We start from the raw sequence: 19,972 nt of genomic DNA on the forward strand, positions 1-19,972 counted from the left end.
CTGTTTCTCCCTGTCCCTCTGCCTCTCCCTGCTCATGCTGTCCCCAACAAATAAAATCTTAAAAAAAAAAAAAATTATGTTACACAACAAAACTTAAAAGCTTGTAAAAAGCTTACAATTTGAAGGCATGAAAATTTATACTGGGGGTATAAAAACAAGTAAAGAAGCAATAATGATACTGGAAGATAGGTATTATGACAAGGATAAGTAAAGGTAGCTAATAGACAAGGTAGCTAATAGACTGAATACAGAGGGCATTTGGAAAGGCAAATGAAGACTTTCTAGATAAAATAATGAATAGGTCAGTCCTAAAGGATGAATAGAAAAAAACACATTAGTCTTAAAAATATGCTTAAAAAGTCAGCATCCTTTATGCCTTGTTACAAAAAACTGCAGTCCTTCATTTCTTCAGTCAAATCTTTCTAATGATATATCTAGATTCTTTTTTTTTTTTTTAAAGATTTTATTTATTTGACAGAGATAACAAGTAAGCAGACAGGCAGGCAGAGAGAGGGAGTGGAGGAAGCAGACTGCCCGCTGAGCAGAGAGCCGGTTGAGGGGCTAGATCCCAGGACCCGGAGATCATGACCCCAGCGGAAGGCAGAGGCTTTCACCCACTGAGCCACCCAGGAGCCCCGATATATCTGGATTCTTTATGTATTTACCTATTTATCTCAACATGTTTAATTGCTATCTTTAAAGTTTTTGCCTTTAGGCATTATCTTTTGATATTCCATCACGGTTGATGAGAACTTGGCTTTCTCTAATTACATCATCCTATTCCTTGCTCCAGGCCCCAGAACAAACATGAATGCACACCCACACACTTTCTTCCTAATGTATTGGTGTTTGTATTTCATTTGCATTATTTCCACTATGTAAATACAGTTTGTACTAAGATATGATGGCTAGACCTTTCTACATATTTCGTGTTAACATCTGTTCTGATTTGTTTGTATAGTTTTCTTTGTAATTATTATTAATTCAACCCTCAATTCTACCCCAGGTATGTGAAAGTCCTCTGAAGGTGTTAACACATTACTTATTCTATCAGTTTTCATCTTCTTGAAGAACTCTGTCCTTGAGCCTTTTTTTTTTTTTTTAAGATTTTATTTATTTATTTGACAGACAAGAGATCACTAGTAGGCAGAGAGGCAGGCAGAGAGAGAGGAAGGGAAGTGGGCTCCCTGCTGAGCAGAGTCCAATGCGGGGCTCGATCCCAGGACCCTGGGACCATGACATGAGCCAAAGGCAGAGGCTTAACCCGCTGAGCCACCCAGGTGCCCTCCTTGAGCCTTTTGACCTCAAGTTTGACGGAGTCTGACTGCAGTTTGGACTGGTGGCTCTGTAGGCCTGTGATCAGGCTGTTATGTTGGGACCTCCCCTAACCACGAACTTGTAATTTCCTCAGCTTCTTTCTTGATATGGATTTCCTTTTTCTTATTTCTAATCTCTGGAGCAACTGAATGATAAATTACCATCTAGGAAATATCTTTAGAAGCCATTCTCTTGATTTTCTTTAATGGCCTTATTTCTGTAGGATGCATTTTCCAAAGGCTGCTTTAGAGGATACAGAGGTGGCAACATTTTGAGACTCTGGATATAGAATTCTACCTTGGCAATCTTTTTACCTCAGAATTTTCAGATCATTGATCTCCTGTCTTCTTGCTTCCAGTGTAGCCATTCAGAAATTTGAAGCTGTTCTATTCTTGACCCTCTATGGTTTTTTCCCTTGCTGAAAGTCGGTAAAATCTTTTTGTGTCTGAAGTTCTGATTTTTTAAAAATAATGTGCCCCGGGGCACCTGGGTACCTCTGCCTTCAGCTCAGGTCATGATCTCAGGGTCCTGGAATCAAGCCCCACATCAGGCTCCCTGCTCAGTGGGAAGCCTGTTTCTCCCTCTCTGCTTGCCTCTCTGTCTACTTGTGATGTCAGATAAAGAAATAAAATCTTAAAAAACAAAACAAAACAAAAACCTGCCTTAGAGTCCCTAATACCACATTTTAAATTACTAGAGCTCTTTTTATTTTCATTAATATTCATCTTAAAAAAAATTACTGCGGGGCGCCTGGGTGGCTCAGTGGGTTAAGCCGCTGCCTTCAGCTCAGGTCATGATCAGGGTCCTGGGATCGAGCCCCGCATCAGGCTCCTTGCTCGGCGGGGAGCCTGCTTCTCTCTCTGCCTCTGCCTGCCTCTCTGCCTGCTTGTGATCTCTGTCTCTCTCTCTCTCTCAATCTCTGTCAAATAAATAAATAAAACCTTTAAAAAAAAAATTACTGCTTTTGTTTTCTAGTGTGCAACATACTTCTCAGTAAATGTTTGGTATAGTTGGATTCTTTCCCCTAATATTTCTTCTACTTACATAGTGTTTTCTCTAAATTGCAGCTTTCTTCTTATTTACTACTTTTTCAAAAAATTTAGTTTCTTTTCAGTGTAACAGAATTCATTGTTTATGCACCACACCCAGTGCTCCATGCAATATGTGCCCTTCATAACACCCACCACCAGGTTCCCCCAGCCTCCCACCCCCACCCCTTCAAAACCCTCAGATTGTTTTTCAGAGTCCATAGTGTCTCATGGTTCATCTCCCCTTCCAATTTCCCTCAACTCCCTTCTCTCCATCTCCCCATGTCCTCCGTGTTATTTGTTATGCTCCAGTGAAACCATATGATAATTGACTCTCTCTGCTTGACTTATTTCACTCAGCATAATCTCTTCCAGTTCCATCCATGTTGATACAAAAGTTGGGTATTCATCCTTTCTGATGGAGGCATAATACTCCATAGTGTATACGGACCACATCTTCCTTATCCATTCATTTGCTGAAGGGCATCTTGGTTCTTTACACAGTTTGGCAACCATGGCCATTGCTGGTATGAACATTGGGGTACAGTGGCCCTTCTTTTCACTACATCTGTATCTTTGGGGTAAATACCAAAGATATTTTGGTATTTACAAAATAAATACCAAATTGCAGGGTCATAAGGAATATCAATTTTTAACTTTTAATTTTTAATTTTTTAAGGAATCTCCACACTGTTCTCCAAATTGGCTGCACAACTTGCATTCCTACCAATGGTGTAAGAGGGTTCCCCTTTCTCCACACCCTCTCCAACACACGTTGTTTCCTGTCTTGCTAATTTTGGCCATTCTAACTGGTGTAAGGTGGTATCTCAATGTGGTTTTAATTTGAATCTCCCTGATGGCTAGTGATGATGAACATTTTTTCATGTGTCTGATGCTATCTTTAATATTAACTTTGTTTACTGTTGACTGTCAGTTGACAGGACAATGATGAAAATCTCTGTACTCAGGGATGTTGTTTCCATAAGCTTTACTATAAAGCAAGGATTCTCACCTTTTGCTGTATATGAGAATAATTAGAAATTTTTAAGCCACAGATACTCGGGTTTTATACCAGAACGATTTAGCTAGTTTGCATAAGGAAAAAAATTTTAAACTTCTCAAGTGATTTTGCTGCAATAAAGATGAATTATCACTGCTGCAGTGGCTTAGCTGGACTCAGAATCTCCGATGTGAAATCTGGTTCTTTTCTCATGAGTGTGTCAAAATCCCAAGAGAAAACTACTGGGTGTAAGCTTGGTTGCCATAGTTCTGGAAACCAAGTACGTGAAAGAGGCTGGGTTGAAGCTCGTAATTCAACTTAAAAAACTTCCACTTAATACCTCTACTCAGTATGGCATCCCTGCCCATTATATTTTCTGAAGAACTTCTGTTTCATCCTCTCTAGAGAATAGAATCTTTTTTGACAGTTTAGAAAAGGCCAAGCTCTGTGGGATGACTTCTTAATATTAATTGCATTTTTTTAAACATGTCTTCACACCCTCTCCTCAAATTCCAGGGATCTTTTGGCTTCAATTACTGTCTTTCACGATTCTGTAATAGAAATAGAGTTGCTTCTTGGCTTCTTCACTAATATGTCTGATGTATCATTTTCTAGAGCTTCTCCATGTGGCTTTGGCTTTTCCAGCATGGTCTCAGGGTTATCACACATTTTGTAGGGCATCTGGCATTCTAAAATACTATTCCAAAGAGGAAGTGAAAGCTGCCAGGCCAGTTAAGGTCTAAGATTGACTGGCTGTATCACTTTCACTGTATTTTATTGGTCAAAGGATTCACACAGCCCACCAGATTAAAAAAGGTAGAGAAATTAATTCCACCTCTTGTTAAGGGAATACACAAGAGAATATAGAATAAGATACATTCTATAGCCATATTTGGACTTACTTCCTTTTTAATTATATAGGATGAAAAGCAGAAAATATTTTGGAGTGGGAATAGCCTTCCACAAGAAAATCAATTCATAGATGGCATAGCAGACACTTGGTAAAATTATACTGTCCACTGAAGACATGGAATTTTCAAAGATTATGTGAAGATCTATGTCCTTCCCTAAACATTCTAAAGGTATCAAGGACCCATCTTGTAAGAAGGTTCTTGATTTTAAGTGACAAGAAACAAGTAGGCAAATTCAAAATATTCATCCAAACATTTATTGAGTAAATTATATTGTCAAAGAAACTAGTGATTAATGAAAACCCTGCTTTAAAAAGCTTACAATCTAGTAGAGCAGGCATAGATATCTGATACAAAAAAGTATAAAGGCAAACACTGTTACAATGTTATAAAACAAAGCCCTGGAGGAGCAGAAAGGAAACAATTTTGACTGGAAAAAAAGAAACAAAATTCAACCAAAGCTGCAATTCACTGGCTGAATTTAGGTTATAAAATAAGCATAAAGAAAGTCACCTGCATGGCATGTTTGAAAAATGCTACATAAAATACTAAGTAGTCCACTGTGGCTAAAACACAGGATGAAGCACATCACAGAGGATCATATATGGTAACAAGTTTGGCTTTATTCTGTAGGTATTCAAGGGTAATTTCCAATTTCTGAGTTGGGAAAGTTAAGTAATGAGTGGATGATATAGTTAGATCTACAGCTGAAGTAAAAAGCTGACCGCAGAATACAGAATGATATGGAAGGGACTGAAAATATTGGCAAGGATTAGTTAAGAGACCCTATAATAATCCAACTAAGAAATAAAGTAGGGCAGAACCCCCAAATATATTTAGAAATGAACAGGTTGGAAACATCCTGAACTGAATATAGGCAAGCCAAGTAAATATCTTAAATATTTATAATTTATTAAGATTAAAGAAACACAACTAGTTTAATTATTCCTGAGTAAACTACAACCTTTAAGAGAAAACACAATCTAGACAATTAAAAATAGAATTGGAACATATTTTATAGTGACTTACCAAGGTTATTTTCATCTGTACTATTTATTTTTTAAAAGTACTGTAAAATGCAACATGGGAATACTTAAAAACATCTTATTAACTCTACCAATTATCTGCACATAATTTATGCAAAAATTTAAGGGTTTGTTTTTCTCCCATGGTCACATAACAAAGGTATCTTTAAATCAACATTTGTATTTAGCACTTATTTATATATAATACCAATTAATTTTATTAGCTTGAAAAAACTAAAGTGTGGCCAAAAATAATCACCATGAATTTACAAAATAATCAGTATACTATTTGCTACGCAGTCAACTAATATTTATTGAGCACCTCCTATTTTCCAGAACTAAAAACATGTTACTCACAGAATTCTCAAAACCCTCCAAGACAGTTAATAGTATTTTTTATAAAACAAGTATGAATCAGGTTGATAGGAACTTGCTCAATAATATTATCAGTAACATTTAATTATATTAACTGCCAATTTTAGAAGATCCTTTTTTTTTAAGATTTTATTTATTTATTTGACAGAGAGAAATCACAAGTAGACGGAGAAGCAGGCAGAGAGAGAGGGAAGCAGCCTCCCTGCTAGGCAGAGAGCCCGATGCGGGACTCGATCCCAGGACCCGGAGATCATGACCCGAGCCGAAGGCAGCGGCTTAACCCACTGAGCCACCCAGGCGCCCCAAGATCATTATTTTTCACATTTCTGTTGTTCCAACCAAGTCTGCTTTCACATTTTAAAACATTCATAGGGAGAGAGGCAGTATTTTTATTTATATCACCATCATTCCTTTCTACTTGTCTAAGAACATTACCACTTATCTATAGTTTCTTGCTTATAAATTTTAATAAAATATATATAAGTGGGCATGTATAATATCAAGTACTACTCTATCATTCTGTAATTTTAAAAATAACAAAAGCACACATTTTAAAAAGCTACACATTAAATAGATAAAAGCTGATTTCTAAAATATAGTAATATATAGATTTTTTAAAAATTAACCTCATTAAAACTTTTGGTTTACAAATTATAACCTTAAATACAGAATGTTAAGATTAAGTGACTACGTATAATGATGGTCAGCTACATATAAGGTACTGAAATAACATATTGTTTTAAGCTTCAAGTACCTCTCCCATGAACTGGGCTAATGGATGGTTATTTTAGTTAAACTGGAATAAATAATAAAAGGAGTACTTTCCTTTATTATTACAAATAACTGTAGTCAACAATCAAACATCACAGAATTCAATTTTGAGGATAATCCAACAGTAAATAACATCAAATACCAGCCAACATATAGTATTATGTATATATATATTACCTTATAAAAAAGTTGTTCTATTAAGAAAGTTATCTTAATAGAAAGAAAAGAAACTAAAGAGACTAGATTTAGTAAGTGCCCTTATTTTACAGATTACAGATTATGACTGAGGCTCAATAGTAATCTGCCCATGTGATATGCCAATGGTAGAATCAGGACGGATACCTGAGCCTAATTTGTCTTTTGGGCTCCTTTCACCATATTCATGTTCTCTGATTTAAGGAATCATATTATTTATTCACTCTACTTCAATTTGGAAGATTACCAAGTAGAGAAATTTGTTCTCTACAGCCCAAGAACTCTCTAGTTTTCCTTAAAAATGAACATTACAAGAACAGGATGCAGTTTTTAACGTTAGAACACTTTCTTAGCTTAAGATGAGAACTTATACAGGAAAAAGTTCACTTTACATGTAATTTGGTTTGGCCGCAAAAGCTCATATAAGCCATAGCGTTAAAACTTCTTTACACTCTATAACATAGTAACTTCATATGTTGTGAAATGGTTTTCTATAATCTTGACATTTTCTTCAGATAGCCAGTGTTCCTGTTTTAACTGCCGTATAAGAGCTTCCAAAGACTTCAATCTTCCAAGAGTTTGTTGTTCCTGTAGCTCAAGAAGAGTTATTTTTGAATGTAGTTTAGAGACTTTCCGCCAGAGATGTTCCTTATTGATATCTTGTCTGCAGTAAGAATGTTCAATTTGTAAGACTTCTGTCTCATAGTCTATATCCTTATATAAGGAGCCTTCAGGGTCTAGATCTCCCATTTCCACGGTTTCTTTTTCAGTAGATACAAAAGAATTAATTGGTTTGGAATTTTCTGTGGGTACAAAAATGGCAATAACAGATTCTTTATTTGCATTTAATTCTTCAACTGTTTTAGTAATTGTGCTGAATAAGAATGGACTTTCCTGTGCTGACTTAATTTCCATGGAATTATTTGTAAAGTTTGGGTTAGCAAGATGATTTGTAGTTATTTCAAACACTTCTTGGGTTTCCAAAGATGGCTGAATATCTTCTGAATTTGAAGTTGTCAAAGTAATAGTTGTAGAATTTAGATTCTCAAAAGATGTGTGAAAACCACCTATATCTATGTCTTGGGTAACTGATGTTTCCAAGGTAGATACTGGTTTTTTAATATCTTGTTTAACCAGATTAAGAGTTAATATGTTATTTTGTATACCTTCTGGTTTTGGAGCTGGTAGCTTCACCAAAGTAGATGAATTAAGTAATTCTGTGTGTTCAGGGAGAATATCTGTATTAACAGTATTTTTCTTTAGCTCATTTGATGCAAATGATTCTTGTGACTTGGCTTTTAGGCATACTTCTTTCTCATCATCTAATTTTTTCTTCTGAGATTTTTTTTTTGAAGAGTCTTTTTCCTAGAAAATAACATTTTCAAATTCTAAAGATGTCCTCACTAACCTCTTTCTGTTATTAGTCAGTTCTGAGTATTTAATTATAACTTTGAGCAGTATATTGGTCAAGTCAATTTACACAGTTAAAAAATGTTCTAAGCATATAACAACCCATACATACTTTAAAGTGTTTTTTAAAAAGTATTAAGCATATTCAATACATGATGGAAATATTTCAGATCACTCAAATACTAGTAACAAAATCTCAGATCATTAACTTATGTTAATAACTTAATGATTTATGTATGTTATCTTTTGTTCTTCAGTTTAAATTTTTTTAATGGTTTAAATTTTTTTAAATTACCATACTTTTAGTGAAAGTGTAAATTAATTTTCCTTTTTTCTTAAGTATGTTTTCCAGCAGTCACCTTTCCCGCTCCCTCCCTTAACCTCATTACCTGCCACCCTGCAACCTACCACCCAGCTCAGCATTATCCCCCACTCCTCTATGTTCTTCCTCCAATACCTGATTGTCTTCAGGCAAAGAAAATATTGTTGGAATTGCAGTTTGTTTCAAATATCGAATACCCCATCTGACGTCAAGAGAGTCAGGAGTAAAATGGTCACTACACAGGAACTGGTATTTACTGGGTACCCATGAATCTCGTTTCATATTCTTTAACCATTTTTCAAGTCTTTCTTTGTCATGTAGAGGAAACCTGAAATTAAAAAAGGAAAACTTTGCTGTACTTTTTGCAAATTCCAGGAATGCATATATAGGTAATCTATGCATTGAGTGCTGCAAAAAAGCAAGGCAACAATCCACACCATGTAAGGCATCACTACATCGTCTCTACAGTAAAAATGACTAAGCTAGAAGACAAAGCTTTTCAGAAGAATGGCTGGTAAGGGCACCTGGGTGGCTCAGTCAATTGAGCATCTGACTCTTGATTTCTGTATAGGTCATGATCTTGGGGTTATGGATCAAGCCCACATTAGGCTCTGCACTGAGCATGGAGCCTGCTTGAGATTCTCTCTCTCCCTCTACCCCTCCCCCTGCTCCTGCACACACATGCACATGCATGCTCTCTCCTTCTAAATAAGTAACATCTTAAAAAAAAAAAAAAAAAAGGCTGGTAAAATATAACAATTCCCTTCAAGTAAAATATGTGTTCCAACAAAGGATAAAATCTACTCATATTTTCTGTGCATTATATTTTATTTTTATTTTTATTTTGTTGTATATTTTGCCTGGAACTATATAAATTACAAAGTCCCATTCAAATGTAATCTATACTGACACAACAAGTGAAATGGTGTCCTGTCTGTAATTCAAGGAAGTACTAAACTTTAGGCTCTTATTAACATTTAAAAAAATAAGAAGTTCAAATAAGTGATTTAATTGACAATCACTACTAAATCTTATAAAACCACTAATATTCTATTCCCTTTACCACAGTCAGCCTCAATTCTACCCATATGTAATTTAGTCTAGTATTTCTAAACTGAGAACCCTAAAATTCAAGTTTTGAAAGAAAACTGACACAAGAACTAAACACGTTATAAAGAACACTCAGATGTTCTCTAACATGAAATAAATGAAGGAGAAAATAAAGAGATAGGTAAGACAGTTCTTTATATGTGTTGTTCCTGTGCCAACAATAATCTTTATTTAGAGTTGGTGCTAACACACTGGAATGTATTTTATAGGCAACACTGGGCCAATGAAAAAACGAGAGAAAACTTTTTCCTACCAGTCTAAAGAGATTTCAGTTAAAACTGTATTGAACAGTTAACACTATTTGTTTCTTTCAATGATTTTATGAGACAGTCTAATATCCTATTTTAAAAAAAAACTTAAGGTTTTTAAAAAAATAGCATAAAATATTAAAATTTAATTAGGCTTTAAAGCCTAAAATTTAATTAGGCTTTTAATTAGTATTTAAAATAGGCTTAAGGTAACTTAAGGTTTCTCATACAAAAAAGCAGCAATTACACATTCCCTCTTAATCCCGGACATTTAGTTTATGGTTTATAATAGCATGCCTTCCCCCATCCCAGCAAATATTGATAACTTTATAAGATGCTAAGGAAAAGGGAATATGGGTACTTTATAGGAAATAATTTTTAACCCCAATACACTTATATGGAAAAATCAATGATCTATCTTTGAAGTTCTCACCACAGATACAACATTCACACATTGTTTGAAAATTCTTTAACCTTGCACACATCAAGAATTCAGGTTCTAAGTATAAGAAACATAACCAGAAAAGGCATTTAAAGACAAAGAGTTTTTTCAGAGGACCTGAACTCTGTTAGCCATAGAAAAGTACATACATTTACTGCTACATCTAAACTGAGAATACGCCCTTTACAATACTTTCACATGTAATCTCAAGTACAAGGATGCTGTCTGTTAATTATTTCTATTGTTCCTATATACTATATTACCAAACAATTTTAAAAAAATCACTCTATGAATATCCTTGTTGTAACAGGAATGCAGTGCTTTCTCAGCAGGTAAACCTCTAAGCAGTCTTCTGGAATAGGTTTCCTAAACAACTTAGTACCTTTGCAGTAGTTCATTTTGTTCAGTAATTTTGTTTCACCAGCTTATTAATTCCCAAAAAGGCACAAAATAATCACAGTATAAACTCAAGACTATATGCACACATAAGCTGAATTCTCAAATTTATATACAGTACAGCTTGCTACAGTGTTAGCATTAACAAATTCAATTCTTCAAGTCTGGTGCTATTAGGGAAATAAAACTGATTCAACTTTTACTTGGCAGATTACACATGGAAATAAAAAAAATCATAAAAAATCCAGTTTCAGTAAATTTACATTTTGAGGAAAAAAAATCTTTATAATTGACTTCCTCTGATATTATTATTTTAACCTCCTTAAAAACGGTTACTATGGGCGCCTGGGTGGCTCAGTGGGTTAAGCCGATGCCTTCGGCTCAGGTCATGATCTCAGGGTCCTGGGATCGAGTCCCGCATCGGGCTCTCTGCTCAGCAGAGAGCCTGCTTCTCTCTCTCTCTCTGCCTGCCTCTCTGCCTACTTGTGATCTCTCTCTGACAAATAAATAAATAAATAAATAAATAAATAAATAAATCGGTAACTATGGAAAGATTTAAAGAATCTGGGAGTCAGGTTTGGTCATCCACCCCCCCCCCCCAATGAAGGCTGAGTAAGTCTGGGAGCCTGCTTCTCTCTCTCTCTCTGCCTTCCTCTCTGCCTACTTGTGATCTCTGTCAAATAAATAAATAAATAGATAGATAGATAAATAAATAAATAAATAAATCGGTAACTATGGAAAGATTTAAGGAATCTGGGAGTCAGGTTTGGTCCCCCCCCCCCCCCCCCCAGCAATGAAGGCTGAGTAAGTCTGGGAAATGGGGCTAAGTCAAGTTCCGCCTGATTTGTTACAAACCTTCAAGAGCCATAGCTTTCAAGATACTAGCATTTCCCCGCAAATCCCTCTCTGCACCTTGTGGGCTTCAACTGGGAAACAATCCTGGAAATACTGCCACATGTGAATTATCTCAGGTTATCAGGTTTCTTCCCACTAGTTAAGATAATGGGAAGCAGGGGCGCCTGGGTGGCTCAGTGGGTTAAAGCCTCTGCCTTAAATTCAGGTCATGGTCCCAGGGTCCTGGCATCCAACCCCGCACTGGGCTCTCTGCTCAGCAGGGAGCCTGCTTCCCTTCCTCTCTCTCTGCCTGCCTCTATGCCTACTTGTAATCTCCGTCAAATAAATAAATAAAATCTTAAGGAAAAAAAAAAAAAGATAATGGAAAGGAACCGTGTCCATCAACAGAGAGCTTCTGGTCTAAAGATAAACAGACTTCACAAAATAGCTAGAAAAAAATCTGAGAGAGCAAAAGACGACCAGGTTAGAGCTAAATGATATATTTTCACAAACAAGAAAAAAGGAAATAGAGTATTGTAAATATGTTGATTCTTATGTATATTAAGCACGCACTGAATGTCAAGTGCTCCTTTACCTATTTATACACTACATGAAGTAGGTACGATTAATATCTCCACTTTACAGGTGAAAGATCTGAGGCATACAGAGTTCAAATAATTTGCAGAAAGTCGGTCAGCTACAGAGTAGTGGAGCCAGGTTTTGAACCCACTGAGTCTGGCTCTGGAGCCTGGACTCTAAATGCCTACACAATACTGTTTCCCTGTTCTTCTAAATAAAAATGAGTACTTCTGTGGTTTCACGGAACTAGTTCCTGGCAGCAGGAATTTGGCACAACAGTTACCCTGTTCTCTGTACGAATGAAGAGTATATAGAGAGCCCTGAGCAGGAGACCGGTTGTAATTCCGGCTCTCTTACAAAACTTTCAATAACCCTTCTGAAAGCCCTTAGTTTCCTCGGGAGAAAAAATGTAATTAAGGAACATCTGTGTAACCTCACAGAAGGCGCAGGTTAACTGCTGGGTGCACCTTGCCGCTTGGCAGGTTTGAGGTGTACCTTAGTTGGTGGTTAACGCCCTTTATGACACAGGAGATCAGCTGAGGTGGGGAAAACACTCCGAAAACCACGGAGCACCGCCCAAACTGCACATTTTTAAGGGCTTAACACCCCCAAAAGGCCCCTACACTTCGCCAGCAGCCCCGCGACCTTGCTCAGTTAGGACCCATTTCTAGGGAAACTAAATTCGAGCCTTCGCGTCCTCCTCCGGCGCAGTGAAGGAACACGCTGGGAGAGCAGAGGACGAATTTCCAGACACCTCAAACCCTAGCCCCAGACGCCACAGGACCGTGGTCCAAAGGTAAGGCGGACACTTCTGCTCCAGGGACAACTTACGGATAAAAACTCAGCTTCCGGTCTTTGCTGTTTCGTCCCCGACGGTTCTTACAGCAAACCGCTGCGCAATACCGAGGCATCGCTCGGGTGGGGCCCCCCAAATCAGGGCCTGCGACAGGGCCCGGGAACCTCCTCGCCAAGATATAGGAGAAAATCCCGGCCTCACGAGGCACTGCGCCTGCGCCAGAATCGGCCGAGCGGAAAGGCGTCGCAATCGTCGACTCACTTCCGCTTCTGCGGGCTGCAGCACCGCCCTTTCTGGAGGTTGGGGCCGGAAGTGATGCACAGGCTGAGCGGCAACAACAGTTTTCCACGTGCGCGTAGGGCGCCAGGGTCAGGTGGGGTAGCAAGAGCCAATCGGGAAGCGTTTCGTGTAGGTCTTCTCCGGAGGTGGCGGCAGCTGCGGGCCGCCGGCCAGTGAGGAGCGGGTTGAGAGGGGACGCGGCGGCGACTGGAGGAGTGCTAGGTCTGTGTGCGAGCGGGATTGGGGCGCGCGCCGGCTGCGGGAGGCCTCGGAGACCGGGGCGAAGGGCCGGGCCGTGTGGAGCCGCTCGTCAGTCGGCCGGCGCCTCTTCTGCGGAGGAGCAGCAGCAGTCGGAGGGAGCGGGTGAGGGATGAGGCCGGGGTCGCGGGGAGGGTGGTCAGAGCGTCTTCGAGGCCTCGGCCGGTGTTTGTGGCCTGACCTGGCCTCGGCGTCCGCCACGGTCGTCGCAAGGGCTTCAGGCTGCCTGGTGGTGTTGAGGGTTTAGGAAAAAGGAGATGACCAAACCACAGAAAAGGGCGTTTTGTGTTTTGGGTTGGCAGCCGGCTTTTTCGGGCGTCGGACAGCTCCTCCCAGGGCTGGCCTCCGGGCGGAGAAGAGCGGTGAGGGCGGTGCCTGGACGGACCGGACGAGGATCGGTCGTCTCGGGGTGAAGCCTGGACGGCGCAACCCAGCCGGCCGTCGGCTCTGGGCGTAAGGCCCAGGCCGCCGTCCGGTGGGTCCCTCTTGGGTGGAAGTCAGTATAATACGAACGTGGGCCTACTCAGAAAGTGTCAGGTAATACACTTGAGCAGTGGAGTAAGCTTTATTAAAACCAGCAGTGTGCCTCTCTGTCCGTGTTAGACCCGCCCTTTGACTGCAGAAGTGCCTGCAGTCCCGGTGGCGGCCCCAGTACTCCCTCGGTTTGCGTTCTTTAAACGAAGGGGTTGTACTTGATCTTTAGTACCCGTGAGTACGAGTAACTCTTTGGAAGGGAGGAATCCTTCTGCTAATTACGCTCCGAAGAGGCCACAGGAGAGGAAGGCAGGCGGTTTCCACAAACCGTAGTGTCTTTCGTCAGCCTAGTTATGTCATCATAGATTGTTAACTCCTCGTACAGAGTTCAAAAAACAGGATCACATTCGTCATTAAATCTATACTGTCTAGAATTCCAAGTTGAATTCTTAGGGAAAGCTTATTTAAGGTTAGGGAAATATTTAAATGACTTCGGGGAAGTTTGAACATAAGTATTTAACTTATCTGAAGTATAGACTGTGAAAGTTTATTTTTCTGGTAGCCTTAGCAGAAATAATTCCATTACGAGTTTTTTTTTTTTAAGGTTTTATTTATTTGTTTATTTGACAAGGGGAGAGAGATCACAAGTAGACAGAGAGGCAGGCAGAGAGGGGGAGGCAGGCTCCTTGCCGAGCAGAGAGCCCTATGGGGGGCTCGACCCTAGGATCCTGAGATCACGACCTGAACCGAAGGCAGAGGCTTTAACCCACCCAGGCGTCCCGCCATTATGAGTTTTTAACAAAACCCATTAATACATGTTTTCTGGTTAAATATTTGGGATCTTGCAATGAAAAAATTATTACAGTCTATCATATTGTCAGTATTAATATGATACTGAGATTTTCTGTTTGCAACCCTTGCTGACCTTGCCGAAATGAAAGCTGAAGTTGGTGCTTTAGGGAGGGAGGATTACCAATTCACATATACTGGGCTGTTTATCTTGGTAATATACTTTTTTCCCCCTGAAGTAAATACTTTTATTTTTAATACTTTTAGAATATGGATTCTTGAAAGGAAAATTGACATCCTTTTTAAAATTATTTGGATTTTCTACCCTTTTTACATTGTTTACAAATGATAAGTCTTCACAGTGTCTGTTGGTAAAAAACATTATTGAATACTTTTGTTACTGTTCTGTGTATGACCACAGAGTATTAGTGAAAAGGTAAAGTGAAGAAAGACTTTTTTCTCAATTTGGTTGAATTAACATTTGCATTTAAGGAGGTTACAACCAGGGGTGCCTGGGTGGCTCAGTCTTAAGCGGCTGCCTTCTGCTCAGGTCATGATCCCAGCGTCCTGGGAGTCCTGGGATGGAGCACCACATCCGGCTCCGTGCTTGGTGGGAAACCTGCTTCTCCCTCGCCCTCTGCTGCTCCCCTGCTTGTATTCTCTCTCTGTCCAAAAAAAAAAAAAAAAAAAAAAGTTACAACCAACATAGAGATAATAAAACCTGTGAAATGAAATAACATGGGGAAAAAGCACAGGACAGTTACTATATACTTAACATGTTGATACTACATTAAATATACCTTGTATCCTAAAAGTTCACTGGTTTTCTTTCTTTTTTTTTTTTAAGAGTTTATTTATTTATTTGATAGAGACACAGTGAGAGAGAGAACACAAGCAGGGGGAATGGGAGAGGAAGAAGCAGGCTTCCCACTGAGCGGCAGCCCGATGCTGGGTTCAACCCAGGACCCTGGCATCATGACCTGAGCTGAAGGCAGAGGCTTAAGGACTGAGCTATCCAGGTGCCCCACTGGTTTCTTTTAAAAGAAAAAGTCTTAAGAATAGCTTCATGAATAATTTTTTTTCTTTTTTAGGATTTTAGAAATGGCTACTCCCCAGTCAGTTTTCGTCTTTGCGATCTGCATTTTAATGATAACGGAATTAATTTTGGCATCAAAAAGTTACTATGATATCTTAGGTGTGCCAAAATCAGCATCAGAGCGCCAAATCAAGAAAGCTTTTCACAAGTTGGCCATGAAGTACCATCCCGACAAAAATAAGAGCCCTGATGCTGAAGCAAAATTCAGAGAGATTGCAGAAGGTAAGTAAATGGCTATCTCTGAGGTCTCACAGATACTAACTAGTAAGGGAGAATGATAGCTAAGAAGTGTATGTATTTGGAGATACTGCGATGATTGGTGGCAGGATGGGGTCTACATTTAAATAAAGTGAGATTCTTGAGACTATCTTCCTACCACAATTACTTTGATTCAAGGATGGATAGCTGAGTGGTAGAATAAATTTTTATTGTCACATAGATCTTAAATTGTTAAAAATGTATCACTTTATTCTTCTGTTGTATATGAAATTGCTTATTGTTTCCAAGTTAAAAGGAATTTTAGATACCCAAAACTTGGAAGCTAACTTATGGAACAGTTTTTACCAAATATGGAGATTAAATACAAAAATACTAAGTATAAAAAATTTAAATAGACTTTGAAATGTTTTGGGTTTTTTTCTTCACTTGATCTATACTTAAAAGCTACATTTATCTTTGAAGGAAAAATATTAAACAAATTTTGATTTAAGACTAGTTTTAAAACAAATTAGACCACCTGAGAATTCAGTAACTAATGGTGGTGAAGGTAATTGAGTAGAGAGTTGGAGATAAACTTTAACACTTCAATTAGTAAGGAAGTGAAAAATCTGAATTCTTGATTGGTTATATTGGACCATTAAATTGTTTATACAAGTAATGTTTTTACCCAAATAATATGAAAAATAACTGCATAATTACTGCCCACATGCTTATTTGTAAGTGATGGTAGCATTCATTTAACAAATATTTATTAGATATTTACTAGGGGCAGGCATTATTCTGACAGTAGATACTGTACAGTAAATAGGACAAAAGCCCTGCCTTTTGTAACTTTCATTTTAACTTTTCTTTTTCCCTATGTTTGTAATGTTTTGGTTTTATTGGTGGTATGAAATCCTTCCCTAAAATAGAGAGTTGAATTCACTTATCTGAAGAGGTTTGGGTATATGCAATTTTCATTATCTTAAGTTACTAAAGTATTTTTATTTTCTTCAGCATATGAAACACTCTCAGATGCTAATAGGCGAAAAGAGTATGATACACTTGGACACAGTGCTTTTACTAATGGTAAAGGACAAAGAGGTAACGGAAGTCCTTTTGGGCAATCATTTAACTTCAATTTTGATGACTTATTTAAAGACTTTGGGTTTTTTGGTCAAAACCAAAACACTCGGTCCAAGAAGCATTTTGAGAATCACTTCCAGACACGCCAGGATGGTTCCAGTAGACAAAGACATCATTTCCAGGAGTTTTCTTTTGGAGGTGGACTGTTTGATGACATGTTTGAAGATATGGAGAAAATGTTTTCTTTTAGTGGTTTTGACACCACCAATCGGCATACAGTACAGACTGAAAATAGATTCCACGGATCTAGCAAGCACTGCAGGACTGTGACTCAACGAAGAGGAAATATGGTTACTACATACACTGACTGTTCAGGACAGTAGTTCACTATTTTTCTGTTCTCACTAAAGCCAACTATTTGACTTTTCTTCAATACCCTTTGATGCGAAACAATTTTCTGTGAACTATTTTGACAAGTGCATGATTTCACTTAACTTGATATAGATATTAAATGTATTTAAATGTTTTTGACAAATTCAGCAACACTCAGTAGAAAATAGCTAATTATTAATTTCCCTGATAGGAAAGATTCTTCAACAAAGATACTATAATTCTGCCTGGTCTTTTTTCTCTACTTGCCCTCGGGCTTACTTGCGTGGCCAGTTTTATTACCAAGAAAAGATTGAGTTTGCCTGATATATATTTAAAGGTTAAACTTTGAAACTTATTGTAGATTTAAATTGTGTGAACTTGAATGGTTTTTGCAGTGAAACCTTTGCTAATTTAAAATTGCATGCTCTGCAGCATCTCTGATTTGGGTTGCTAAATGTACACGAAACTGTAATTGAGTTATTCAGCAAAGGATAGCAGTATCTTTCCACTGAAAACTTTAGAAAGTAAATAGATTAATATTTACCACAGAACCGTACCTTTCTGCAGTAAAATTGGAGTAAGTGAAATGATCATACTGCTCATAGCCATTTGGCTGAAAGAAAGTTGAAAACTTTTGAATTATTACCAAGAGATTGTTACATGCTTGGTCCCTGGCTAATGATTTTGTAGTGTAGAAATCATAGCTAATTTATATATCATTTCACATTTCTTTCTTTGTTGTTGGCTCTCTAAGTCTTATATGGATTTATGTATTTTGTGTGTGTGTGTGGTTCCTCTTCTTTGCACTCATCTTTATCTAGAGATTGACTAATACCTCATTCTGTTTGTAAAAACAGCCAGTAATTTCTGTGTAACCTTATTATGTGCAATATTTTTAAATCCTAAGAAATGTGTGCTTTTGTTTTCATATAGACTTATTTCTTTAGTTCAGCACTTTTTGCATTATACTCCATATGAGTATTAATCCTATGGATACATATTAAAACTAGTAAAGTCTCATACAACATTGTGTGTGAGTGAGAGAAATATAATATTTACAATATGATGTTCTCGGTTTTCATTTTATTGTTAAAAGTTTATGCTGTAATTCTAGAGCTATGGAGGGTATATAAACAATGGGGCTGCTTATGCTGACCGTAGACCATATTCCAGAAGTTACTTTTGATTAACCTGAAAACCCTGATACAGCCTTGTTTGTTTGACATTTGGTAATTTCTCTTACTTTCTTATCATCCTCTTCCCTCAAAATTTTGGTAGCTTAAAGATTTTGTTAATTATAATTTTGTTGTATTTGCTTGCTAAGAGCAAGTATTCTTTCCTCTTTTAGGCCTCATTGGGGAAAAGGTGAGACATTGCATAAAGCTATATTTGTTGATTATAATCTTTAATTTGAAAACTCTGAAGGAGATGAAATTATTAAATCTATGTATCTAAATTATTTTCTGGAAGGTATACTTACTGCTTTTGTTTGATAACCAGAAAATAGCCATACCTTGAATTTTGGTCTAAGGATAATCTGAATCCTATCAATAGAATGAATGAGGCAAGAAAAAATATTTTTCAAGTCAGGATTAACTTTATATTATTAGCTTCTGTCCCCCTTTTCTTTAGGGCCTGGATTATTCCTTGTTTTTCCCATTCTGAACATGTTTTTGAACCCCCCCCCCTTCTCTTCCTCTTTCTTTTTCTCTTTCTCTCTCTTAAAAAAATCCCCCTTTTGAGTCTTTTGCATAATTTTTGCAAGGAAAAAATGGACCCTGAGTCATTACGCACTGAAGGTACAAACTAAATATCAAAAAGATACGTAGGTAATCTAAGGATATATGTGGTGTGTGTACTTGTGTGGCTTGATGGATAAGGTACTGGAAATTAGACCAGTAATCAATATAGAAGTTTCCTCCATAACTTATACTTTTTCTTCTGTACTTAAAAAATGACCAATGCAATAACTTAATCTATACTCCCTACATAAATCAACTCATGAAATCTGTCAGTCTCTTTTTTGCTTCTAGGCAAAACAGTAATATATATATATATAATATATATATAACATATTTATATATATAAAACATGACTTTTAGTCTTTGTCTTGAACACATTTCTGTAATTCTTCAAGTTTTTTGGATTGAATATGTCTTGAATTGGATGCTTTAGGGCATATAGTAGACATGAGATTTTTTTGGTGCTCTAGAATTGGTATAATTAACTCCTGATCTGATGGTTGATCTTAGACAGTTTTTGTGCTGTGAATTTCAGTTTCAATTCTGAGATTAGTTCTGTGAAAATTCAGGTTGCCCAAGGACAACTAAAAATGTGTACATTCCTGGAGTTGTTACTTTAATTTTCTGAAATGGAAGTTTGTTTAGCAATTGAAAGAACACACTGGGGGAAAAAGAGACCATTGCCAAACAGAATAAAGAAGATACTGGTACCACTAGTAGGTTTCTAAAGTTTTATATATTCATGTTGATGCTGGTCCCTTCAATTCCAGATGAGAGGTTGAATGTAATCACCAGCCATGATTGTTTCCCCTCTCTCTTGGTTCCGATGGCAGATGATATAAGAGTGAAGTCATAAAAATGCTTGGAAAACAAGAGGAGTTGTGAGATAGTCCAGGAAGGTATAAAGCAGAACGAATTG

At 37.7% G+C, this 19,972-nt stretch overlaps 2 protein-coding genes across 4 annotated transcripts; one reads left to right on the forward strand and one right to left on the reverse strand.

Annotated features, from left to right (window-relative positions):
* Nucleotides 1-4,490: 4,490 nt before the first annotated feature.
* THAP5 (THAP domain containing 5) lies at nucleotides 4,491-13,004 on the reverse strand. Its single transcript, XM_004741949.3, has 3 exons — nucleotides 12,795-13,004; nucleotides 8,490-8,682; nucleotides 4,491-7,987 (listed from the first exon to the last, which is right to left on the reverse strand). The coding sequence occupies exons 1-3, from the start codon at nucleotides 12,872-12,874 to the stop codon at nucleotides 7,076-7,078; spliced, it is 1,185 nt and encodes a 394-aa protein (XP_004742006.1). The 5' UTR covers nucleotides 12,875-13,004; the 3' UTR covers nucleotides 4,491-7,075.
* On the forward strand, nucleotides 12,564-19,769 carry DNAJB9 (DnaJ heat shock protein family (Hsp40) member B9). Of its 3 annotated transcripts, none has more exons than XM_045062883.1 (3): nucleotides 12,564-12,759; nucleotides 15,651-15,877; nucleotides 16,871-19,769. In XM_045062883.1, the coding sequence occupies exons 2-3, from the start codon at nucleotides 15,661-15,663 to the stop codon at nucleotides 17,320-17,322; spliced, it is 669 nt and encodes a 222-aa protein (XP_044918818.1). In that variant the 5' UTR covers nucleotides 12,564-12,759; nucleotides 15,651-15,660; the 3' UTR covers nucleotides 17,323-19,769. The 3 variants fall into 3 exon arrangements, with proteins under 3 accessions (XP_044918818.1, XP_004742008.1, XP_004742007.1); XM_004741951.3 differs by lacking the exon at nucleotides 12,564-12,759 and adding an exon at nucleotides 13,152-13,260; XM_004741950.3 differs by lacking the exon at nucleotides 12,564-12,759 and adding an exon at nucleotides 13,272-13,401.
* The last annotated feature ends 203 nt before the right edge of the window (nucleotides 19,770-19,972 follow it).

This window comes from Mustela putorius, unplaced genomic scaffold, assembly GCF_011764305.1.
Source record: "Mustela putorius furo isolate JIRA1106 unplaced genomic scaffold, ASM1176430v1.1 tig00003845_pilon_pilon_pilon, whole genome shotgun sequence".
NCBI lineage: Eukaryota > Metazoa > Chordata > Mammalia > Carnivora > Mustelidae > Mustela > Mustela putorius.

What these genes read in the sequence shown, in the direction of transcription:
- THAP5 (XM_004741949.3), bottom strand. Translation starts at nt 12,874, where the DNA reads ATGCCTCGGTATTGCGCAGCGGTTTGCTGTAAGAACCGTCGGGGACGA. An exon ending in CGGAAGCTGAGTTTTTATCC is followed by an intron (nt 8,683 to 12,794) that starts GTAAGTTGTCCC and finishes TTTTAATTTCAG; the next exon opens with GTTTCCTCTACATGACAAAG. An exon ending in CTTTGCCTGAAGACAATCAG is followed by an intron (nt 7,988 to 8,489) that starts GTATTGGAGGAA and finishes GTTATTTTCTAG; the next exon opens with GAAAAAGACTCTTCAAAAAA.
- DNAJB9 (XM_045062883.1), top strand. Translation starts at nt 15,661, where the DNA reads ATGGCTACTCCCCAGTCAGTTTTCGTCTTTGCGATCTGCATTTTAATG. An exon ending in ATTCAGAGAGATTGCAGAAG is followed by an intron (nt 15,878 to 16,870) that starts GTAAGTAAATGG and finishes TATTTTCTTCAG; the next exon opens with CATATGAAACACTCTCAGAT.